This window comes from Terrapene carolina, unplaced genomic scaffold, assembly GCF_002925995.2.
Source record: "Terrapene carolina triunguis isolate 2854851 unplaced genomic scaffold, T_m_triunguis-2.0 Scaffold62, whole genome shotgun sequence".
NCBI lineage: Eukaryota > Metazoa > Chordata > Testudines > Emydidae > Terrapene > Terrapene triunguis.
The window spans coordinates 42,078,086-42,104,388 of NW_020664413.1; the positions used below are offsets into that span (position 1 = coordinate 42,078,086).

At 41.1% G+C, this 26,303-nt stretch overlaps 1 protein-coding gene across 1 annotated transcript; it reads left to right on the forward strand.

The window, feature by feature from the left end:
* Positions 1-525: 525 nt before the first annotated feature.
* Positions 526-26,303, forward strand: PLEKHA3 (pleckstrin homology domain containing A3). The gene is made up of 8 exons (XM_024198486.3): positions 526-886; positions 15,709-15,825; positions 17,164-17,319; positions 19,686-19,822; positions 20,810-20,974; positions 22,198-22,241; positions 23,414-23,526; positions 25,844-26,303. Exons 1-8 carry the CDS (start codon positions 847-849, stop codon positions 25,969-25,971), a joined length of 900 nt encoding a protein of 299 aa, XP_024054254.1. The 5' UTR covers positions 526-846; the 3' UTR covers positions 25,972-26,303.

The following is a 26,303-nucleotide window of genomic DNA, read 5'->3' on the forward strand; positions in this document are numbered from 1 at the left end:
GGGGGCGGGGACTTTACAGGGTGGGCTTGTTACCGTTTCTCCGCTGGTGCTGGGGGGATTTCGCGGGCTGTATTACAAAGGGTCTCGCAGTCCCTTGGGGCGGGGGGGGGGTTTGCTCTGTGTGTGTGCGCACCCCCGTCCCCCCAGGAGCTGGCGGTATCTGCACCGTCTCTCCCGCAGGGCGGGGGGGATTTGGGGAGTGCGCGTTTCCACTTCTGCTGTCGCAGCATTGTCCTTCATGTGCATTGGCCCAGCTTCGCTTTCACGCCCCTCATCCGCAGGGGGCCGAAACTTTAAGCGCTGCCACCAGTGTCACTGCGGGGGGGAGGTGGGAGGCTTCTGCGGACAACGTGGCTGTCCCGCGGACCGCGTGTGTCTGGCCAGGGCAGGGGAGGTTCGCCCGGAGTCACGGCACGGGTACGCTGGCAGGCTTAGCCGGCCCCTTTCCTGCAGGAAGTAAATGAAACGTCCGGGTCAATGGCAGCAAACACGACGGCGGGGAGGGGGGGGGGGGCGGGACGGGGAGCCAGAGGCAGCGGAGGAGCGGGGCGGGCAGAGCCTGCGGGGAGCTGGACACCTGCGGTTCCCCCCTCCCCGGACCGCCATGTGCATAGGACATGAGGCACTCTGCCGCGCCTGCCGCCCCTGTGCATAGCCCGCTGCGGGCAGCATCTGCTGGGCCGGCCGGATCCTGGGGCTGCGGCTGCTCTCGGCCCCCGAGCTGCGCGGCTCAGCCGTAAATGTCCATAGGCGGCTGCTGAGCGGGAGGGAAGGGGGGAGGCTCTGCCACTGCTGCCGCCCGTTCCCAGGAGGAGGAGGATGCTGCACGGAGCCTGGCCCTGAGCTATGGAAGGAGTCCTGTACAAGTGGACCAATTACCTGACAGGTATGGGCCGGGCGGGGCTGCTCCTGGCGCGCAGCGCAGCATCGCTCTCCCGGGCGGTGCCTGGGGGTTAGCGGGCAGCGGGCCTTTGGCACAGCGGGGAGGATGGAGGTGCTGCTGCAGGGGGATCTAGGTGAGGGTGCGGACTAGTGTCCGCTGAGGTTACGAAACCAGCTGGCGTGTGGAGCTGTTCGCCGCTGTTTGACTCTATCTTGCTTGGGAAGAAACGGACAGTTTTAGCCTCTGATGGCTGTTGGGTGGCCTACCGTAGAGCAGCGGATTGCTGGTTTTCGTTCAGTAGCCTGTTGCGCCTAGGCTCGGAGAATCCAGTTGTGGTGCAGCAATGGGCGGTGTCCGATTCTGTGGGTGAGTGGAAGACGTTACCCTCCAGAGCTGTTGATCTGCACCTTTCACAAGAACTAAATTCATGCTGCACCCACGTTTTAAAATCCTTCCTGGAGATTACCCGAGATCTGGGAGGTGTTGGGATCGTTTTAAAATACTGTCATTACTAAATCGCATGCTGTTTTAATTGAAGATCTGTTGCATTCATACTCAGTATTTTGGAATGTACTTATATGGCCCTGCTTGCTGAATATAGCCCACTGGTCTGGGTGTGTGCTACAGTTATCACTCTGTGTCTAATCTACAGAGGATATGGTTCTGTTACAGCTCTTAGCTTGAAAGCCTGGCTCTTAAACTGTAGAGGCTCATGCTTAAAGCTCTGGGGGCCCCTGGTTCAGTCAGTGGAGGATGATGGCCATCATATGACCACTTCACAATTCTGAAAGTATGTATCCTCACAAGACCCCTGTTAGGTGGGAAGGTAATGTTATCCTCAATTTACAGAGAGCCGGAGGTCATAAAGGAAATCTGGCAAAGCAGGGAATTGACGTCCTAGTCTATCACCTTAACCACTGGAGCATCCTTCCTCCTGTAAGAAATAGCTATGATAAACCATTAATTGCATGCAAACATATTGTAAGATATAGTCATTGCACCTGTCTCTGCGTGCCCTTTCCTGGACACATCTTGTTCAACACAGGTGTCTCTGGGTAGCTAGTACAGCCCTCTTACCCCTCGAGCTTTCTCTTGGCACTTGCCTGTGAATATCAGCACATCTTAGGTAATTTTCTTACCTCTATCTCAAGGGTCCTGCAGATCTCTTGAAAACCCTATGACTAACTATGCCTCTGAGTTCTGGACTTGAAAAACCACTAAATGTTTATTTAACCTGAATAAACGTAACATAAACATAACAATACTTCTAAGAGCCTGGCAGTGCTTCCCTTGATTGCAGTTTGTCCGACCCTCTTTGTCCTCAGGAGCCAGTGCTACCCTTCAAATTCAGCCTCCCCTCCCCAGTTCCAAACATGCAGTCTGGTGGGGCTTCTGTCCAGGAGTCCTAGCCTCTGTGTCCCCAGCAACATCTGTTCTTCTGGTCTTCATCCAAAAACATACCCTATCATACAGTTGTGCTTATCAGCAATTATCCTATAATGTCTCATATCATATAATTTCAAGTTAACATAGTCCTTTCTCTGTGACAGTTGAGAAGGAAGGGGCTTGGTATTGCCTCTTGAAAATTGTCAGTCTTCCTGTAGTGAATGGCTCTGACAGAAAGTAGGATTATCAATCTGTTCAAAAAGTGATTGAAAAGACATTAACTACAAAGCTGTCTATAATGGAATGGGTTCTGCAAATAACAATATTTCCTAACCTCCTTATTATTACAAGCATTATTTTTGTGCCCATCACTGTGTTGTGTGGTATTTTTGGGAAATGGTGCTTTCCTGTTTAGCAGTAAGACCTTGGCTGTATTGACTAATTCTTCTTGCCTTGTAAGACTGAAGTTTGGAATAGTCCGGCCTCTGTGGCGTAGCAGAGCCAAATTGAATGTGGACAGTGACCCAGAATGGAGACAATTAATGTGGTACATTATTTCAATAAATTGCAGAGTTGCTGGACACTCACAGTTCTTGCTGATGTCAATGGAAGATGTGACTGCTCAGGCTCTCTGATCTCAGGCTGGATCTGGCCCTGTGGTAGGAAAGAGAATGTGAAGAAATACCGCAGAAAAAATCTTGCAGTGTCAGTATAGTAACAAGTAGTGATGACTGGGAACCACTAATTTAGAGTACCAGAGGAAAGTAATTAATAGACGACTACAAGTTCCTGACCCAGGATGAAACATGACTGTTCTCTTAACTTAGGAATTTCTATTTTGTATGTCCAGTCACAATTAATAAATTGGATGATTGTGAGCACAGGATGAACTGTAACTGTATAAATGTCTTAGTTCTGTTAAGACCAGGCTAATTAGGGAATCCAGAATAGGACAAATGCTAAGAAATTTGTTAAAAATCTTAAAACTTGTTATGAAGTTACATTTCACCTCTGGATATATTGGAGTGGCATAAATTTTGAGCCAGATGTATCCGTAGAATACAATGAAAACGAGTAAGTGGTAATGTATTTGTGATGGCTTTTCTAGGCACGTAACAATTCTGTAAAAGACATTTAATAAACAGAATGACTTTTATGTTATTCACATCATATAGGCTTGTCAGTTTTTTAAAAAAACAACAAAGAAGTCTTGTAGCCATAAGTTGTGATGATATACCTTTGGCTATGGTCATTCTTCTACAGAATTAAAGAAAAGGCATTCTTAGTCCTGGTCTACACTGGGAACTTACATCCTCATAGCTGCATCTCTGAGGGGTGTGAAAAATCCACACCACTGAGAGACATAATTATGTCGACCTAATCCCCAGTGTAGACAGTGCTAGGTTGATGGAAGAATTCTTCTGTCAACCTAGCTACTGCCTCTTGGAAAGGTGGATTAATGACAGTGGTGGAAGAACCCCCGCCCCCATTGCTGTAGTAAGTACCTATCCTGAAGTGCTACAGTGGTGCAGCTGTAGCATTTTAAGTGTAGACATACCCTCATTAACTAAAGAAAGCAATCTTAAGTCTGGCATTTCCTAACTTTTTTGGGCTTCACTTTGCAATGTTAATGTAGTGTTTTGGAGGTCATTATTTATTATTTGTATTGCAGTAATGTCTAGCTGCCCCAACAGTGATTAGGACCCCAATTTCCAGTGGGTAGAATTTTCAGAAGTACTCGTGGGTCTTATAAGGACAAGTCCTTTGTAGTCTCTTTCAATGAGACTTTCCCCCCTAAGTTTCTTAGGCTCTATTCAAAATCCTTCCATGAATTTACACATAGGAAGAGACAGTCTCTCCTTAGAAGAACATCCAGTCTAAGGCACTGATCCAGCTAGATCTGTGTTGGCCATCCACACAGATTAAGTTGCAGGATCTGGTTGTAAATAGACACAAGATGGACAAAAGGCATGAGAAAGGAAATATTATCCCCATTTTACATCTGGGGAACCAAGGCACAGAAGATTAAGTGACTTGTTCAAAGTCAGAGGGGCTGAGTCAGAAATTGAGTTCAGTAGAAGTGTTACAGTAGGCACAGCGGCTATGCTGCTGTAGCATAGACACTTATTAGAAGGGTTTCTTCTGTCACTGTAGTAAATTCACCTCTCCGAGAGGCAGTAGCTAGGTTGACGGAAGAATTCTTTCATCAACCAAGTGGTGTCTGGAGCTTAGGTTGGTTTAATGACATCACACAAGGTGTGAAATTTTTCACAGCCCTGAGTGATGTAGTAAAGCTGACCTAACTTTGTAGTGTAGACCAGCCCTAAGCTAGGGCGCATACTGTAATATCTTCTTATAACATAGAGATCTGTTCTGAAAGCTTCTGACATATCATTCCAAATGACTCGCAATAGGCCTGTCTGTGTACACTTGCTTGCAGCAAGCTTCAAGACTGCATTCTTCAATACTCCAGTGCCAGCTTTCAGAGTTTTATCACAAATCTCTTGATATTTAGTATTTATCTTAAATCTCCATCTCCTGTAGTAAAGTGATTGCATGAGAATCTCAGCTTCCCCCCCCCTTTTTTTAAAATGTCTAATCCTCATGGTTGTGGAGTGTGAAACCTAAATACTCAAAAGTTTCATGATATTTTGGGACCTGACTTATAATTTTTGAACCCTTAGGGTTGGCAATACCATAGTTCTGAAAACAGTTCTATCTCTGGCACCAGTGAGTTGATTGGTTTTTAATTAGCAGTGCAGGAAGATCTGTGGCTGACAGCTTTTTGTCAGCAGTGGGTCCATCCATGTGTGCAGTTGGGTTTTGTAGACCTCATCCTGTGGCCCTCACTTGTGTGAGTAGTTCCATTGAAGTTAGTGGAACTAAGTAGCAGTTGGCGTACTGGTGAGTAACGCCCTGTATAAAATCACGGCAGTGTCCTGGTTAAGTGTTCTAATTTCATGGGATATGTATGACCACCAAGTCCCACCCACAACCCCGAGCTGCTGCAACTTTTCCAACAGTGGGGACATAGAAGCGGGTATGCCTTCTAGCTCCCTGCTGACTGAAGCCATGCCTGCTCCTGGGGGGGATTAGTGGACCAATCCCATCTTGAGGAGTGGAGGCAAGGTGATGTGGGTCATGCGATGTCTCGCTATTGATGACAGCCAGTCCGGCCTAGGCCATTGCCTCTGCTTTCTGCCCGTTTGGTAGGGTGAGGGGGCAATGCTGACAACATGCAGCAATTAGGAGCCCTGGCCTGCCCCAGTGGCCTCCGGCAGGCCTAGGGGAGATGCTGCAGGAGCTGTGACCAATATCTGTTGCCTGAAGCCCAAGCAGCTGTGTGAAGCCCAACAGATATTTGGCTAAGTTCACAATTTTCACACAGGCTGTGACACTGTAATTTATACAGGGCTTTACTGATGGGAGTAAAGGTTGTAGGTGTCAGGCCGTATCAGAGAGAGAGAGTCAGTCAGTCTGTGTGCCTGTCCTCAGGTAAAAAAAAAGATTAGTTTCCAGTGTAGATATTTGTGGTCCAGGAAGTCAAAAACTATTTCCCAGATCAAAAAGAAGTGTTAGCTTTGGACAGAACTGGGTGTAAGGACTGAGCGGGTGGGATAAAACTATATAAATGAAAAAGCTGAACAGTACAACATTTTTTAAAAAGCCTTTGAAGTGCTGCAAAGCACTTACTAATGTTAGTGAAAACTTGTAACATAGCAAGAATGTCCGCTCTGAATTATTTGCCAAAAATATATTGCAGCTGTCAGTTTATTTCTAGGGAGAAATTGAATGAACCTCTGCATTCACCATTAGCAAACTCACTGAGTTTCTTTAATTTTGTTTCTCCTCTTCCTTTTCCCTTCATAGGATTCCCCTTGGAGACAGTCATTAGTACTGCATCCTTTCACCATGAAAAAGATTTCTTTTCTGCCAATTCAGTGGAACTAATTGTCCCCCTAGAGCGAATCAGTATAGGATCATATAAAATGCTTATTCAGGCCTCTTGTTTAATTGTAGTGCCGCTGGCTTTTTTCTGCTCTCTTGTTATTCTGTTCCTTTTCTGTGCTGCTCTGCTTCAGTGAATTCAGATGTGTTTGGACAGCAAAGTTAAGCTATCAGAACCTGTGAAATGTCAGTGGGCTGGTTGCCTGGCTGCCTGTATACACGCTAATAGAGCATGATGGAAGAGTGCAAAAGAAAGAAAACACGGAACTAGTTTTCTTTCAAATGTAGGAGGCTATCATGATTGTCTAACCATTTTCTTTTAAAACAATCACACCCCAGATTACCTCTGTTTGCTGAATTGAACTGTCGTGTAAGTTTGCGCCTTACCCAAACCAAGTATCATTCTGTTCTATTTTTATCTTTAATGATATGTCAAGCTTGACCTCAGTGTTCAGCATGACTTGAATTTATCATGCTAATGCAAGCCTCTTTTACACTCCCAGTACCATTACTCCAGGAGTGGAGTTCTAAAATAGAGCCTGAATTTGAATCCTGTGCATAGTAGCAAACTATGCTACATTGAGCTGGCACCACAAGCATGTTTTGGTTGGTTTACTTTCAGATTTTTGTTATCCTTTTTATGCTGTGTGCTTGACATCCTTCTCAAATATATGGGTGGGTGTACTTTGCTACATAGCTGGGGACCTTATGTGCACGTCTTCCTGTGAAAGACTAGTTAGGTTATTATCAAATGTTAAATAGCTATTTACAATCTTTATTCTCCATGATGAATGTATTTGATAGAAATACTTTGTATTTTTAGTGAAATGTCAATGAATATAGTATGTGTGTCCTGTGGCCACTTTCTTTTTGAGGTAGTATTAGTCAGATTGTAGTTATAACCCCTTTTTCATGCACAAAAATGAAAAATTACTGGGCAGGTTTCCTTAAGATGTAGTTCTTGTTTAATGGATACTGCCAACTTGAAATCTATTCTATTTTTGAAATATTACTTAATTACAGACAGTACATCTGTGCACAGAATCCCACTGTTAAATTTGGGGCCTCACAATTTTTTTATGGTTCTTTCCTCCTTTATTGCTATCTGAGTGATCGACATAAACAGATGACAATTACTATTTCTCCTCTATTGTTAGTTAGTAAAACAGATTATACACAGTGCTGTCAAATGCACAAATTAAATAAACTGAAAACATATTTTTAAATCTTTCAGTTACACTAGCTATTTTCGAGCCAGTACCTGCAAGCACTTATGCAAGCTCGACAAACTACACGTGGAACATTCACATTACTCCACATGATGTCTGCCTATGGCAGAGTCTCGGACAGGTTTTGAAAAACCTAGAACTCCAGGAATTCACAGTATTCTGAATGTAAAGGGGAAACAAATCTCCGTGAAAGCCTATGGAAAAATCAATCATAGAGCTTTTTTGTGCCCATTTTTTGTCAGTCCACTGAATATTTTTGTAGTCCAAAAATATCAGATTGTATCTTGTTCTAAAGCTATTGAATTTCAGTTTCTTATTTGCAAGAGATACCAAAAATATTTTATTACATTATACAACCATGAAAGAGCGTGTTTACATGGCTCTTATAACATGAGCATTAGCACCTTGAGACAAAAGTGTACAAGCTGATTTAACTATCAGAAGTACAGCACAGAATCAGAAAACAAATGTTTTTAAAATAAGTGAAAATATTTTCTTTACTAATATTAAGTGAACATTTTAATGTACACAAGTTATGCACATATGTTAATGTTCTATTTTGAGAAACTTTTGTATTCCATGGCATATTGAATCAATATCTTATTAGGTCCCTTATTATAACACATATACTGATTTGATAATACTGTCCTTAAGCACTAAGTGTCAGTACATTGACACAAGCTTGTTCCGATTCTGTACATTTGCATACTCCTATACAAACAATTCATGCTATTCTGCACCTGCATCATGGACTTCTGCACCCTGTTGTGCAGCCACAGAATATTGCCTCCAGGCAGTCTCCTGGTATTGGTGGCAATGACATGAGCTCTGGCACCAGACTCATGGAACATGGCTCCAGTGTTCATTGTCCATTGTGATATGGGCTTTCACGTTGTAAGACAAGGCTCATCTGCCGAGGTCTGAGCAAGTCTTGGTGAAGCCTACAGTTCCACCTTCTTTCTTTCCTATGCCATTGAACCACTCTTGGCTCTGATCAGGGTCCGTGTGATGGAACTTCTGACATGATCACTTGACAACTATGTTCCCTCACAGAAACCCCGTAAACATGCAGTATCTCCAGTCCATAGGTTTCACAGAACTGGACTGTCTTGTATTATGGATGCTGGTTTCTTTATTGGGATCACTACAGCTTGCCACTCATGATATATCAGTGCAGATGCTCTTGCTTTCTGTGACCTCTGGATTTTGGTTTGCCACACGACTGATACTGTCTATCCTGACTGAAGGATGAACTCAGTTCTGTCAGTGGCCTCTCTGTATATGATATCTGGCAGTTTCTTTCTAATGGCTGTTGCCTCCCTTATTCTATGCAAGTTTGAGGGTCTAAACATCAGAATTTAACTTGGTAACAACCGTTTTTGAAATCAGCAGGTTCAAATTATGTTAGAAAAAGTTGTTACCAACTTTAAACAAAAAAATGCATCTAGATCCCCAATGGAGGATTGATTGAGATTTCTGTCTAGTCTGTAATGTTGCCAAACCATTGCAAACTATTTTTCAGTCTACTATGTATTATTATACAATCCTCCTTTTTAAACCAAACCAAAAACAAATACAGCTTGTTTTTCTAGTTTAAACATTGTATGCGCATCCAGCAATATATAAGGCGCAATCTGTCACATATTTTTTCACACACAGGGTACTCTCTATATCACCCGGTTTACTATAAGATAAAACATTTTCTTGTTTTGCTTGTTACTGTCATAAACTTCTCTTGTTTACTTATATGCATTGCCAGTGACATCAAGGATCAAATATGGCCAGAATAATCTTCTGTTACAAGGTCCCTTGTTATCAACACAAGTCCATGCAGCAGATCATGGATTCGTGTGCTCTTCACATAGTTCAAAGATAAATACAATGTAGTCTCAAAAGCAGTTGCAGAAAATGTGTTATGGGGATAAACTAGAAAGAGATTTTTTAAACTGCATATTTCGATGTAAACGAAACTGAAAACTTTTGAATTGCAACTGATCAAGATAATCATGATTTTCTTTCTTTCTTTCTTATTTTTATTGTTTGACAGAGGTAATTACTTAGTTCTTTTTGGATATTCTTACAGATTAAAAGGACCGATCAAACATTCACTAGAGTCAAATACTGTTATATATGAAAAGACCATAGGAGTATGTCCTATCTGCTGCCTTTTCTCCTGCTTAAACATTTGAAGTTCAGGGGTGACAGGTTTCATTTGTGAATCATAAAATCATGGTTCCTATTCTCTCTTCCAATGAACCCTCTTTATCTTATGTTACATGGAAGGAGTAGTGTGACTGAATACACCACTGCATTCGCACCTATGCATTATTGTAATAATCTTTGTACCAAATATGCCTTGTGAGGTATCATCTGAAAACGAATAATATCAATATCAATTGGTCAATAATATCATGGTGAAATGTATGTAGTAAGGTATTAAAGTCAGAAACAGTTACAAGAGAAAAAGTGTTTATCTCTTTTTCTCTTGTAACTGTTTCTGACTTTAATACCTTACTACATACATTTTCTCTTTTATGTAAAGTTATGAATAAAGTTAAATTCAGCTACTAGAAAGTGTTTTATCTCTTTTTCTCTTGTAACTGTTTCTGACTTTAATACCTTATCCATGAACTCACTTAAAATCTCTCTCTTTATAGTTAGATTAACTTGTTTTTTTCTAATCCAAACTAACCCAGTGTTGTGTTTAAATTGAGCTGTTTGGTAATTCCATTTAAAGTAGCAGGCTGTTGGATATTGACCCCTTACAGGGGCTAGGGTGACCAGGTGTCTGGTTTTCGACCTGAACACCCGGTTGAAAAGGGACCCGGGCGGCTCTGGTCAGTACGCCGACCAGGCCGTTAAAAATCTGGTCGGTGGTGCTGCGGAGCTAAGGCAAGCTAGTCCCTACCTGTCCTGATACTGCACTGCACCCCAGAATCGGCCAGCAGGTCCAGCTCCTAGGCGGGGGGGCCATGAGGCTCTGCGCGCTGTCCCCGCCCAGAGCACCGGCTCCGCACGCCCATTGGCCGGGGACCGCAGCCAATGGGAGCTATGGTGCGGTGCCTGTGGACAAGAGCAGCGCATAGAGCCACCTGCTGCGCCTCCACCTAGGAGCTGGACCTGCTGCTGGCCGTTTCCGGGGCGCAGCATGGAGTCAGGACAGGCAGGAAGCCTGTATTAGCACTCCCACTGCGCCACTGACCAGGAGCCACCAGAGGTAAGCCCATACCCCAAGCACCAACCCTTTGCCCCAGCCCTGAGCCCCCCCAAACGGAGAGCCTCTTCCTGCACCCCAAACCCCTCATCCCCACCCCAGAGCCTTTACCCCCAGATGGAGCCCTCACCCCCCCAACCCCCAGACCCAACCCCCAGCCCAGAGCCCCCTCCCACACCCTGAACCACTGTGCTCCACCCCCCAGCCTGGACCCCCCTCCTGAACCCGAAACCCCTCAAACCTGGCCCCACTTTCGAGCCTGCACCCCCAGCTGGAGCCTGCACCCCTGCCCAGAGCCCCCTCTCATGCCCTGAACCCCTCATTTCTGGCCCCACCCTGAGCCCACATCCCCAGTTAGAGCCCTCACCCTCACCCCCTCCCGCACCCAACCCCCATACCCCAGCCCAGTGAAAGTGAGTGAGGGTGGGGAAGTGTAGTGAGCAGGGGGCAGGGCCTTGTGGAAAGGGTGGGGCAGGGGCATGGCCTAAGGAAGGGGCGGGTTTAGGGTGTTTGGTTTAGTGCGATTAGAAAGTTGGCAACCCTAACGGGCAATGGACCTATAATATCAGAACTGTCCAGGAGAAGGTTGGACAGTGCAGAATGCATGTTTTGGGGAAAATTAGGGACTGGGAGTGTGTTGGTGTCACCCTGTGAGTAGTAACTAAGGCTGCTGGAAGCTAGAATGTGGCTGGTGTGTTGCTGACAGACTGCTGGGGTCAGAGTTGCTGGACCAGGGCTGCAGCTATACACAGACACTCAGGGTGTGACTTCCATGCTGTTTGTGAGCAGACCGGGTTGGGAGCTACAACAACCAATCATTGTCAGGTACCCAGGGTTGCAGGGTAGATGTTCTAGGTTGCACCCCAGAATGTGACAGGTATAAATGACATCAGAGGAATACCCCCAGTGTAAGGGGGGGGATTGTAAGCCAGCTGGCAAAGAGGTGTCAGAGCAGCTCTACAATGCCCTCTTCCCATCTCTCAGTGTAGTTTGCATTATGAAGGAAGGAGCAGGTGCATCTATTCTTTGTTCCCTGCAGCATATAAAGGGCCAAGAGAAATAGAGTGTAAGGTAGAGCACCACTGAGACTGCTCTAGCTTACTCCAGAGGGGACCGAACCAGGCCCCAAATGGTCCCTGAACAATCCCAGTATGAAGTAGACATCAAGATGGGGTAACGTTATCTTTGCACCTCCCTACTATCATTCCTGTGCTAAACACAGAAATGGAGTAACACAGATCTGGGACCATTGTTTCTTCATGCTGTCTCTTGCTGTCACCTATGAGGATACGTGCATTTCATCTGCGAGTTGGGATGATCTCAGGTTTGTCAAGCATGCTCCCACTATGCTACAGTGCATCAAATAGACATACCACAAATTGGCCAGGCTATAATGAGTCTAATTGTTGTTCTTCCTGATTGTTTGGGCTGTTGTCCCGAATCCCTGCTGCTACTGTCAATTGCAAGCCTTGACCCAGGAGTCCTGGGATAGGCTGTACACCAAAATGTCCTGTGCCTGTGCAACAAGTCAGGGAGAGAATAAGATCATGTTTTAAAAGGTGCCAATAATGTCGGTAATTTTAAAAGTTAAATTTTAATAGAAGTCTCTTAAATCCAGCATTTAGCCAAGCTGTCCGTATTTAGCTCTTTCAGTCTTTGTTCAAGTCAATTCCTTTTAGCCCCAAAACCATTCTTGTTGCTGGCCTCCTAATGCCCTCTGCAGTATTCCAGGTGTGGTCTTGCCACACTTGTATAGAGGATTATTGCCTTCCTGCCTTCTACAAATGCCACTTAAGATTACTTTGGCCCTTTTTGCTGCCATCCTGCATTGCAAACTTTTCTAATTAATGTATCAAAAATAAACAAAGTTCCCCACCAGGCGTTTCATGTCCCTTTTGCTGAGTAGCCAGGCAATCTTATTGCTATTAACCCTGCCCTTCTGCTCCTATCTCCTCCCTGTTGTGGCCCCCTTAATTCTGCTGGTGTCTGACATTAGATTGTAAATTTTTGGAGGGGAAGTGATCATGTGTGTTTATTTGTACTGTGAGATCTACTCTTTTGAGTACTATGTTAAAGTTGTAAATAATAATAACACAATGATATCCCTTAGCTGTAAGTCTCTCTCAGGGTTAATGTTTGCCAAGTTTCTCCTTCCTATAGAATGTCTATGTTATGGATTATTTGTTTCCTGATGTATTTACTTTTGTTATTCCTGGCTGAATTTCATTTATTATTTCCTTTCTATATTTGTAACCTGTCTAGAATCCTTTGAGTTATTAATTGTTCTCACTGCTGTTTGCTGCCCCTTCCTGTCATGATAATCTCGCCCACTTCATCAGTATCTTTAATGAAGATATTAAATATAACTAGACCTATCACCAGCTTCTGCAGTACCCCATTACAAACATCTTCCTCCAAAGTTGACACGTGCACTGCAGTTTATTTAGTTCTTTCCGTTGGTTTTCAAGTCTAAATGGCAGTGTTTTTTGGGAGATGCTACCAAGTGCTTTTACTAAAATCTAGATGCTGCATCTATTGCATTTTTTTCCTCCACCAATTCTGTCATTCTGTTTAAAAAGTAGTCATGTTTGACTGTAATTTCTGTCTTTTTAATGTACATAATGATGTGCCTCTGTAATTCTAAATCTGTTGCTACTGGTATCCTTCTCCTAGTATTCAATACTGCATTTTAGGTTGTTTGTTTATTTATTTATTTTCTTCAGCTGTCAGACCTATTTAGCTCACAGTACAGCGATGGGTGGATGAGATTCAGAACATCCTAAAGATATAAAATCAAGCATGTATGTACATGTATTTTGTTTATTTATTTGATAACTGTAGTTTAGCCCTGAATATTTAGGATAACACTTCATAGTATACTAGTGCATATAAGTACAGTAGTATATTTTGTAGAAGTATTGAAGTCAGAGGCTTGGTCTATACGTAAAAGTTTTGCCAACATTTCTATGTTGGGGGAAAAAATTAAACCAACGTAGATGTGCTAGCAAAAGCCTTAGTGCAGACCATATCATAAAGATTCTGGTACACATTCTTCTTTCCCTGTCCAGAAGATGTGGCACCCAGCACCGGGGCCTGCTTCTGCTCCCATTGAGTCAATGATAAAACTCATAATGACTTTAATGGGAGCAGGATCAGTAGAGCCCTGCAAATCCACAGGTATCCACTTTATATCCATGGACCATTTTTGCGGATAGCAGCATGGGTGCAAATACAAATTTTGTATCCGCGCAGGGCTCTGACAGTAAGAGCTGGGCAGCCAGCTATGAGGAGCCGCGGCGCAGACCCTTCACCTGCCCGGGGTGTGTGTTTGAGAGCAGCCCCGGCCGTGTCCCTGCTCCCCAGGCTCCCTGCCACTTCGAGGGCAGGTGGAGGGTCCGCATGGGGGTGCCTTGAAGCCTCAGCCCTGCCACGGTAAGTAGAGCCCTGCAAATCTGCAGATATCTGCAGACATTTTTGTATCTGTGCAGGGCTCTAAGGATCAGACCTCTAGCTGAAGCTTGCCAGTATATGATTCAGCTTCCTCCCTTCAAAGCCACTGCTATTGGATTGCTTCAGTTTGCTCTTGTGGAATAATGCAGCCATCCATGCTGTGCACTGCACTGTCCTTTAGGTCAGTAGGTTCATGGCACCACAGTCAGTGCCATTCTAATTCATAGATAACCAGAAAGTGGCTATTTAGTAGACTGATAAGATGGTGCTAGCACTATGAGACAGAGTGCATCACCTTTTCCTACTACCTGGTTCCCCAGTCCCAATCCTCTGTTGAACTGGTGTTCTTGTTGTGCTACACTGACTTATTATTTTGTTTTCAGTTCTTTACAAAATATCTGCTGTTTTTGACATAGTTTGAAATGGGCCAGTTTAGTAGAGTGAGTTATGTTAATTAGCACTAATGACTGGGATATCTATTGTGAAGTACAGAGTTTTATGTATTGGCAAGTTAGCCTATAAAAAGAGCTTTAATAAAATCAAGTATGCTGTATCTGCATATAATTTATGTATTTGATAACTCTAGTTTTGCCCTAAATATTAGGATAACACTTCATAGTGTACTAGTGCATATAAGTACTGTAATATATTTTGCAGAAGTAGTGAAGTTAGAGACCTGGTCTACATGTAAAAGTTTTGCAAGCATACCTACGTTGGTTAGTAGCATGAAAGAAGTAAACTCCCTAACCAAGGTCATTGTGCTGGCAAAAGCCTTAGTGTAAATGCAGTTATACCAGCAAAAAAGTCCCTTTGCCAGTGTGTCTTTTTCATTCATGGAACTGGTATAAACTATGCCAACAAAAGAACTCTCTTTCTTTCTTTTTTTTTTTTTTTGCTAATATAAGCTGCGTCTCCACTAGGAAGGCTTGCTAGTATAGCCATGCTGGCAAACCCTTTCTAGTATAGACAAGGTCTTAGTAGTAGATGACTCCATTATAGTGTTCTGATATTAAATCATTTTTGAGCAATGGGGTAGAAACCACCTTTTTTTGTGTTTGTGCATGAGAGGGTGTGTGTGTGTGAGAGAGAGAGAGAGAGTGTGCGGGATCTATAGATTAGGAAGTGTGAAATAGAGTGTGTAGTACTGTAGGGAGCAGATACTGTAGCCTAATGGTTCATTATGTAGTTGATCTTAATCTTATTGAGGCCCACTGAGGAATATACTTGAAAGATGATGGTCCTCAAGAAGTCTGTGATTTACAAGACTTCAAAATAGGATACTTTTGGCAGTTAAATTAAAAATATCATTATTCTGTAAACTGGGAGATAATGTAAATGGGAATATTATTGCTAATGAAATATTGCAAAAAGAGTTAGTGTAAAATATCTTTATAATAGTTTGTGTATACAGCACATCTGATCTTCAAAACAAAGATGCTTCTTTTATTTCCTGTGAACATCACAGTAGTATTTGCATCTGTGTAAATCCTTTTTCTCTCAATGGTTTAACAGACAAACAGCTTTACTTTTGATTGAACTTGCATTTGCAATTAAACAGTTAGTATAACACTTTTCTCTCATATTTATGGTCTTCCTAGGTTGGCAGCCTCGCTGGTTTGTTTTAGACAATGGAATATTGTCCTACTATGATTCACAGGATGATGTTTGCAAAGGCAGTAAAGGAAGTATAAAGATGGCAGTATGTGAAATTAAAGGTAAGATTTAAATAAGTTTTTATTAAAGGAAATTTTAATTGGCAAGGGGATGAACAAGATGACCTAATACCACTTTTGCATCATTAATTTCTAGGATGCTTAAAAAAGGTAAGGGGAAAAATCACATCTAGACATGTTTAGTCAGACGTGCTTGCTACATCAACCCCAATTAGTTACTGAACATGAACTCTGAAGCAAAATAATAATGAAAAAGGTTATGATATTTACTGCTCCTTTATGAGGTTTAAAAACAGCCATATAAACCCTAGGGTATTAAGAACTTTTCTGTTTATGTCTTACATTGGAAATATCATAAATGAAGGCATTTGAAGCTGTTACCATAGCTACAGCTCTTCTCCCTCCCAAACTCAGAGGGAGGTAATGCTGAATGTTAGGAATTGTTTGCTGGGAAAGCCACAGCAGTGATCTGGTGGGTGCCATTACTTCCATTACTTTCTGCCTTTGGCCTTTTTTTCTGATGCACCTTTGTGGAGGTATTTGTGATGTGGATACCTGACCACTAGAAAATGGACCGAGTCCATCTACTTCTCTTACGTAGGCCAGCAAGCAGTTATCGGATGGCAACAACTTTTGGTTACTACTGCCAGTGCCTAGGTTGAAACCAGTGACCTAGGAGTGAAAGGCTTATGTCTCATTACTAATCTCTTGAAACATTCAGTCCCCCTTTCTTGTCTGCTTGTTCATTTTCTATAGTATGGAGGAACAGTAATAGATAGATGCCAGTAATTTGGGATTAATTCCATCTGTCATGTACCCAGGGCTGTCCAGTCCTAGACCTGGGAGTACTGTGGTTGAGAAATATGCCTGGTACTTTGTGACATCTGTGGCTGATTAAAGTTGTAGTATTGAATACGATGGCTCTAAGTGGAGTAATATTCTGTTCTCATGCTTGGGAGGATGGTGACTTTGACACAGAGCCCAGAAAGTTGCATCAGAAAGGAAAGTGAGATTGATTTTAGGCTAGTCCTTCAGAGATATTTGCCCACATCACAAAAATCTTCAGGTTGGCATGATTGAATCAGGACTAGACTAACAGTGGTATTTCGGGCGAGGAATGTTTTGGCAGTGTTTTGAGGGAATTTTGCACAGTGTCTGTCCACACTGTGTCTGGCTCTAGCCATTACTTAGTCAATTATGTTCATGAATATCAAATTCATGCAATGTTTAAAATTGTTTTGAATAGCTTCCGTTTCTTACCAAATGCAATCTGTAATATGTAAATAACTTGAAATAATATGGTCTGTATTTGATAATTAGTATCCTTACTGGTTTAGTTATCTTTTGCAAAATTAGTCTTTTTTCCCTTTTTATCATTAGTTCATCCAACAGACAACACAAGAATGGAGTTAATCATCCCAGGGGAACAGCATTTTTATATGAAAGCAGTTAATGCAGCTGAGAGGCAGAGATGGCTGGTAGCACTGGGTAGTTCTAAAGCCTGTTTGACAGACACCAGAACAAAAAAAGAAAAAGGTATTTGTACCATTAAAAGTGTATGAAATCTAATAAAATTGTTTTTGATTAAGATGGTTCTTAATTTGTCCCATTCTAGTGGTTGAATTTAGTATTATTTATGTAAGATATAAATCTAATTTATATATCGATAAATATATTGATACATCTTAATTATGGATGTAATCCCTGTTGTGTGCATATAATAACTTCTGGTTTATATTTAAATTGTAATTTCCAAGGGGAACAGGAAAAGAACTGATCAGCCTTCGCTAAAGTTAGCAGAAAGGAAGAATTATTGTTACTGTATTTCTCTGAGTAGTCCAATTCCCTTTACGTGTGTGTGTGTACAAATATGAGCTCATTTTAATTAAATATAGTACTTTGATCGAAAGGTATCACTAGACATGGTGAAATGGATGAGTTTAAAAATCTCCCAGCTGGCATTGCTCCTCAGAATTATGAATTTTGCCAGTCTAATTAGCCCAGTGAGTGTCTCTGCAGTACGCTGGCAGCTTCTGACTGGAAGATGTCTGACTGGCTATGCAAAGATATATCTGAGCAAGGAAAAATATTTAAAATATTGTAAATGTATGGCATCAGGTAGGTCAAATCACTTCTTATATTGCTCATGTGCAACTTGCTTCTGACTTCACTTTACTACTCCTGAGTTTTATTACACTCCCTGTTTTGGGTTTCTATGTTATGTTCAGATTTGTCTTGTTCCAGATATTGGCCCTACCAGAATCATAGAAATGTTGCTATTAAAAACTAAGGGTCAGATCCACAGCTGGTGTAAGTCAGCGTTAACTCCATTGACTTCAAGAAACTATGTCAGTTTGCACCAGGTGAGGATCTGCCCCTTTATTGACAATTATCTGACTTGCAGATGTGTTGACTGGGATTTTGAACTGAAGTCCCTGGGCTACCTCCTTTAGGCCCCTTTGAAAAGCCAAGCCATAAACTTGGGCAATAGTACTTGCTTACATACATTGTAGTAATGGTATTCCAAATCTCAAATCTGCCCAAGACAATGGTGAACCATCTGTGTATGAATCATATTCTTATCTCACGAAGAATATAGAAATCAATCACATGCTTCTCTGCCCTGTGCTGTGGTTCTGTGTGTATTCAGCACTTGCCCATGTGACAGCCTGAATGGACAACCAAAGTTGCACTGCAGTAGTGCAGTCACCCAGCCTCATCTAGGAATGACACAAAGGTTTCCTTATGTCCTTTGTCTAAGCTTAAAAAACACTGGACCAAATCAGACCCACTGCAAGAGCACAAGGAAATTACATGAGTTTCAGCTTTTATTATCCTGCCTTCCACTTCGAAAAGCAGAGGATGTGATTCAGCCCAGTCTTGTCCGCCCAGCTAATGTGATCAGAACAGCTGTGTTCATAATGGCTATACACCTTTAGGTTGTGTCTGTGCTACAGAATTTTTGGAATATATTTCCTTTAGCTGGACCAGCACAAGTGGGAGCCGTAGTTTAGACAAGGCTCTGGTGATTTCCAGCATTTTTACCTCTGTTAGTTAAAACTTGAGCAGCAGATTTAACTGTCATGGTGTCAAACAAACAAAACAGAAAACCAGAAGCCACTGGAGGCTTGTATACACTAAACCGCTCTCAGCAATACCAAGAATTCAGCTCCAGTGAGAATGTTATCTTGTAATTCTGTAGTGCAGAAAAGGCCTGTAAAGACAGAACGGGCACATCTTTAAATAGGCAGTTGGGAGAACTGTCACAGCATTTATTAACACTGTTTACAATGCTAGGTTATACAGCATAGGAAATATGAAATTAACACAAAACCTGCAGTAAACATGATGGAAAAATAGTATTTTGTTCCTGCTGCTGGAGAGCTCTTAGTTACGTAAAGGGCTAAAACAATCTAGATCTGCCACCCTCAAAACGCTGGTTGTAGCTGTTAGGGAGTCATTTGGTTGCCATTGTTCTGATTTCTCTCCATAATCCCCATTTCTGCCTCCCTAGTTTTTCTTGGTAAAGACTGGTAATCCTCTGTAGCCAGTCTGAAGGTTTATCATTTGCAAGGTTCCCTGAGTGAGTAACCGCTCTCCTCAGGTGCTTGTGGATAGAGGGGAGCAGACCTCCTTCAGCTGTTGAGGCCACAGACTTTGTCCATTGTGTGCTCCCTGGGATGACACTGTAAATGAGAAAATATTTTACCTCTTGTTTGCTGGTTATATACCTTTCTCCATGGTCCCTTCCAAATTTACATATACTTTGTGAAACTATTCCCAACTCATTTAAGAATCCCTTCCTAGTCTTGAAAGGAATTTCAGTTTGTTTGTAAAAATTATGCAGATAAGTCTTATGCTGTGATTGATAGGGTTTTTTAATTATTTTATTTTTCTTGTAGAAATTAGTGAAACCAATGAATCTCTTAAAACCAAAATGTCCGAACTTCGCCTCTACTGTGATCTCTTAATGCAGCAAGTTCATACAATACAAGAATTTGTTCACCATGATGAGAGTCGCTCATCTCCCAGCATTGAGGTATCAGATTTCTAAAATTATACTGGAGAATCTGATTATTTAAATCATGTTAAATTCTTGTTGTCACCTTATGCACCTTATCAGCAACTTAATGTTGGAAAATATTTACGTAAGGCCAGTTTAATAGACGTTTAAAAATTGTCTATATTCAGATGCCCATACACTGGGTTCAGGAGTATGGTAATACAGTCCACATTAAAAGATATTATATAGATACAATGCACGATGACATCAGAGTGCATATTAACAAGCAGATATGTAGGTGAGTCATTCAGTTAAAAGACAGAAGCAAAGCTGGCTGGGTTGGTTGCACATGAATTCTCCTGTCTAAGAACTCTACAATAGACAATAATTGACACATCCTGTTTCTTTATGCTTTGCTTCCTATGTAAGTGATCTATGCCATTGCTAGAACCTCCCTTACCTTTGCAAACTAGAATCCCAGGTCTTGAAAACTGCTGCAAACTGATTTTGGACATTCATAGGAAATCTATTTGCTCTTCTAATCCTACTTCATGACCAAATTCAGCCCTGGAATAGGTGGGCCACTTCACTGATGAGTGTAGGATTGTGCCCACTTACAGCAGGGTTGAATTTGATGCAGAGACTCCTTTCACTAGGAAAGATAATGGGTGGGCCCCACTCTAATTCACTTATTTCACTAAATAGAAAATAAACTGATGACTCCAGTAGAAGTGATGGCTGCTCAATCCTTCTAAAAGTTCAGACCCTTGTATTTAGGAAGCAGGAAAAACATTGCAGTGTTTTGCTGTATTGCCCCAACCTCCCAAAATAGTCTTCTGCTATTATATGTGTTTGTTCATTTTTCAATAAGGTTGATTCTAGCTACCATTAAAAAGTATAGTCACCAAACTTGTATTTTTTGAGAATTTTGGCCAGTTAACTGGGAAACCAGTTGATTCTAAAGTAACATTTTCGGTCTCTTTTTACATTGTTGCTGATGTTTGTGCTATCATTTGTTTTCAGAACATGAATGAAGCCTCCTCCTTGCTCAGTGCCACATGTAACACATTTATTACAACACTTGAAGAATGTGTGAAGATAGCTAATGCCAAGTTTAAGCCAGAGATGTTTCAACTGCCTCATCCTGATCCCTTAGTTTCTCCTGTGTCACCTTCACCTATTCAAATGGTCTGGATGTTTTATAACAGTAACATTTTAAAGTGTTATGCTATTGATTGGGAGGGTAGAAGAATATATGGTATATAGTCACGTGTAATCCTGACTCCACTGAAGTCAACAGTTTTAGCCTTAAATGTATATCATTACTGACATGTTCCCTAGCCTGTTTGCTTGCCAGACTTCACATAAACTGTTCATTGTAGGAGTAATTCTCCCGTGGATGATGACAATGCTAATCGTACCCAAGTACTGGATTAACGCTCAGTACTTTGCAGCATTCATACGAAAATTGAATTATCCTGTTACCTATACTGCAGGGTTATTTTTTTTAAATATTAAATATTCATTGTTCTCTTTTAATACTGTAACCTGGCTGCTCATCGAAACAGAGAACTTCTTTGTGGCTTAACTCTCAGCAAGTGCCTTTCAGATTCCCAGTGTTAATATGTCTCTTTTTAAACAATATCCTGGTTGATCAAATATGCCGTTAGCTGACAAGTTTGTTTTTGTTAAATAATGTGCAAGATTAAAATACTTTATGGAATTCTTAATTTGTTTATTTATTTATTTATTTTCCTGTTGAGGAGTTGGGATAAGTGAGGCTTTGTCAAATTTTATTTCATATATGTGGATTCTCAGATCTACTCTGTTCTAGGGTTTTTTTCCTCCCTGTCTTTCCCTTTCATTTATCTGTATCTGATGATCTCCTCCCTTTCCTCCCATCCACCCAAGCGACTCTTATTGATCAATATTTGGGTCAAATTATTCTCTGGGGCACATTTAGAGGGTTCTCATTGAAATCAGAGGGCTCCCTGTGTGCATACCAGATGGCAAAATTTAGCCCTTGGATTAATCCTTTTGTATAATGTAGACTTGAATCTGGCATTAGTTAAAAATGTTTTGAGGTTTCTGTGGATTCTACCAATGATCCAGTAGAAATTTGAGTAATTTTTGAGACAAGAGAGAATGAGATGTATATATCCCAGGTAATATTTTTGGGTAGTAAACTAGTTCTCTTTTATTAGTGCTTTAAAAATTCCTGCATTACTAGCAATCTATCCTCTTTCAAATAGCTAAATAAGATTCCTTAATTGTGGTTGATTTTTGTTTTAAATAATAATTTTAAAAAATCACCTTCTCCCTCTGAGAAGTATAAATAGAGTATATGGCTGTGTATACGCATTTTATAAGTCATGATAAAGAGTTTAAAACTTGTTTCTTTCATTTTCTAGATGAAACGCTCCATTAGCCATCCTGGTACATACAGTTCAGGGAGGTAAGAATAAAAATTGCTGTTAAGTAGGCTAATTTACTTTCTGAAAGCACCTCATTGGACCAATCCAGCAAGCCCCCCAGTAGGGAAATATCAGCTGAAGTCACTATGCAGAGGATTTGCAGGGTTGGCAAATGGTTTAAAATTTAGAAAGTAACAATCTAATATCAATAGTTTTGCAAATCCAAAATTAAGACACTAATGTTGCAACTTACATACAAGTCAAAAATATACTAGTAAAGTTTGTTTCCATTTTTATTCTGAGTAATATTCCAAATTTGATATATTTTTAGTTTAGTTTTAAAAAGAAATATAAAAATATTATCTAGGAGAGACTTCAACATTGGCAAAATAAATAAGTAAATCCAACTGTTGTTTGTTATAATCATTATAATAGAAATTCGTACATAATCTTTCTATGGTTTTTGGTAGAATTGTATCATTTAAAATGACCATTTATCAGAGAGAATTGCTATTATAACTTATCCAAGTTGTTTAATCAAATCTTATGGCAAATAATGGAAGTATTATCTAAGGCCTTCATCCTGCAAATGCTTATGTGTGTGAGTACCTTTACTCAAATAAGTAGTTTCAGTGGGACAACTGTACTTGCATAAAGTCACTCATACACAGGGCCGGCTCTAGGCACCAGCCTAGCAAGCATGTGCCTGGGGTGGCAAACGGAAAAGGGCAGCTTCCCGGGCGGTCTTAGGGGCGGCACTGCGGCGGCTTTCGGCGGCACACCGGCAGCAGCTCCTCTGGCGATTCCCTCAGCAGCGGTGGCATGACGGCGGCAGCTTTTTTTTTTCCTTCGCTGCTTGGGGCGGCAAAAAAGGTAGAGCCGGCCCTGCTTATACACATTAGAGTTTGCAGGATCGGGGCCTGAAACACTAAGATTTTTGATGATTCATTCTTGCACAATTTGAATTTTTCTATTTTCAAGAATTATATTCTGATCACATTTTTCAGATTTCAAAATCTGTACAGGCTAACCGTGTTCTGTTCACATGGAGTTCCTTTCAGCTTACTCCTCAGTATTGCTCTTTACTATCTTTAAGATAGATCTAATAAGAGCACTATAAATACCAAAAGATATATCTTAAATTAAAAGCTAATAGACTGGCTAGATGTTTGTTATAAGTTTGTAAAACTAATAAATCCTATTTAATTTGCAGTAGTAACGCCACAAAAGAACCAATTTCTTCACTCCACCGGTTATCCCAACGACGCAGAAGAACATACTCCGATACAGAATCCTATAATGATATTCCCCTTGAAGATACAGAGAGTAAGTTGGAAGAGAGAGAGTTTTACTGTGTGTACTTCTGTTTAATTTGTTACCGTATTTAGCACAATTGTTGTACTGCTAACACCAATGCAAGGAGAATACCTAAAATTACAATCTTTGTATGTAATCAGAGCCATTGCATTAAACAATAAAGTTGCTTGTAGGATTCCTATGTAATGAATTAAAAGTGCTGATGTATTCACTACGGGACTGACTTTGCCACCCTTTACTCACCTCGACTGGTATCTCAGATCTTGTGTAGTCCCACTGAAATCCATGGTACTATTTGTAAAGTAAGGTACTACGCAAGGTGAGTAAATCTGGCAGAACTGGGCTCTACATAAGGATTACATGAACAACAAACATTTGAACTACACATTTTCATTTATAAACTAACATTTTGGAAACCTATGCAGAATGTTGATCAGTTCTTTTCAGTCTAACCATTATAGTGAGTCAGATTCTTGTTTCAGTTACACCAGGGCAGTCCCATCGAGTGGAGCTAATTTCCATTGAATGGAGTTACACTGGTAGAACTGAGAGGAGAATGTGACAACCCAGTGTATTAGTAAAGAACAGTTTATACCAGTGCCTACCCACCCCATACACAGAGCAACACTCTTCTGAAACAACTCAGCATGGTCAATAATTCAAAACAACAATCTAGGACTATTATACTCTGTGTCAATGATCCCATGATAACTAGATCCCATTGCGTAAATATGCCGAGGTAAGGTCTCTTTATGGTATTCCCATGAAACTCCCAATTGTTTTTACCCTATTCTCTCTTTATCAGGAAGGCTGTGGCCTGCTTTCTTCTTGATTAACTGTGGTTTGTCACTTTCAAGAGGGACCCAGTTTGGGGCCAGCCTCTCCTCTCTTGGAGGGTAACTTAGCCCTTGTGCAGAAAGTCAACACAAGGCCTATGCACTGCTCAAGTCCCACTTAAGCCCTAATTGGTGCTTACACCTTGTGTGTCCTTTTGAACAAAGGTGAATTCCACCCTATGTGACCATGGTCTGGTTCCTCTTCCCATGGATGATCCAGTCTGTCTTCTCTCATGACAGCTGTGGTCAGATCAGTCATGTTATTTTGTGTAATCCCAGTCTGTTCTTGTTCCTTGTAGAATTGCTCCAATTTCTAGCTTTTTCACTAATGTAGTTTTTGTCTTTTGCCATGTTAGACAGAAGAGTCCCTGTTCTGTCTTCCACTTTAAGGGCTCCATCTTCCTAGAGTTGATTCAGTTCCTTCCTTTCCCCAGTAGGTGGCATTGAAAATAACAAACTTTCAGTAGGGGATTCTGTATCCCTTCCATTTTATTAATGACAAAGTGTTTACACACTTTCAAGAGCAGTTCTTGTTTGAAAAATGACTGGAAAAGGGCATTGTGGAGTTCCATGTTTATTCTGGCTCACTGATTCTGTATCAGACTTGCACAGTTTCAAAGATAAAATGTACTTTCTTACTGCCAACTACTGGGTAAGATTTAAGCTACCAAGAAGGATGGGGCTGGGGAAGACCAAGCAAAGAGTGCTCCTGACTTTCTTTCCAAGCAGTGCATCTATATATAGAAATAAAAAGACCTGTTAGCAGCCCACTTTTCTGTGATAGACCACCTCTGACACCTCTCCAGGTGCTAGATAAATGCCAAAGTGGAACAGATGTTTCATTTGAAATGGAGAACTTACCAGAGGCTCTATGATGTCTTCCGGTAACCTTAATATGCATTAGTCACCTAGCATAATCTTGTTAAGTAGAGTGACTTTTGAATAGTGTACCATTATTACCCTGTATTCTGACTGACATGGCGAACAGCACTCTTTGTGCTCATCAGCTGCTTAAATATCTGATGAAAAAGTGTCATTTTTCAAATGCAGAAACTAGTCTCTGACTGATTTACCATGTGTTTAAATCTATTATTAATGAGCCATCTACTGATCAGGTAGACAAACATCCTTTCTGGTATAATGTGCGGTAGACTGGGTTCCTTTAACAAAGCAAACACCTTTATTAATGGCTGAAGTGTCCCAATAGAGTTTTTCAGTGAAAGGATTATTGCTGCACTAATTCTTAACACACACTCTTTGTTGTGTATTGCATAGTATGATTATCTGTAGTTCTCAGAAGCTTTTAACATTACTCATCCATTACCCCAGGCATTGACATAGACTAGAATAATTCAATGCAGACCATAGAGAGCATGTAAATATTGTATCCAATAGTTTAAAAAAATGTTGTCTATGTGAAATATTTGCAAGCAGAATGGTTAACAGATTGAATTGAGGCACAGTTTAAATACTAATCAATATCTTACCAGGACCTGCTCACTGTTCCAGAAGTGCTCTCAATGGACACTTGGCCCCAGCAACCATTCCTGAAGAAAACAGATCAGTTTCAAAGAAAAGACCTGAATTGGAAGAGACTCTTCCATCCTCTTCTTCCTGAAGAAACTGCAGTATTCAACTTTCTATAAGTAATACTATGCAAAAGCTGCTGTAATTATATTATTGTTATAGGGAGTAGTTATTTCCCTTTTAGAAGGATTTTTCTGCACTTTATAGAATAATGTAAAAACTAACTTTGAAGTGTATTTTATCTTTATATAGTTTATTTGCAAGAGTATTTTCCTAATGACTTCACAGTTTGAATGTGCATTTTTTTGGAACAAATGATGGTTTAACAGATAGGCATCTGCATTTGTAAGTGTATCTCTTTTCTAAAAAGTGTGATGGTCTGATAGTTTAATAAACCTGCAGATTTTAAATCTTGAAGATGGT

Coding starts and splice junctions, on each gene's coding strand:
- PLEKHA3 (XM_024198486.3), top strand. CDS start 847: ATGGAAGGAGTCCTGTACAAGTGGACCAATTACCTGACAG. Junction 17,320..19,685: donor CAGAACAAAAAAAGAAAAAG/GTATTTGTACCA, acceptor TTTTTCTTGTAG/AAATTAGTGAAACCAATGAA. Junction 19,823..20,809: donor GCTCATCTCCCAGCATTGAG/GTATCAGATTTC, acceptor ATTTGTTTTCAG/AACATGAATGAAGCCTCCTC.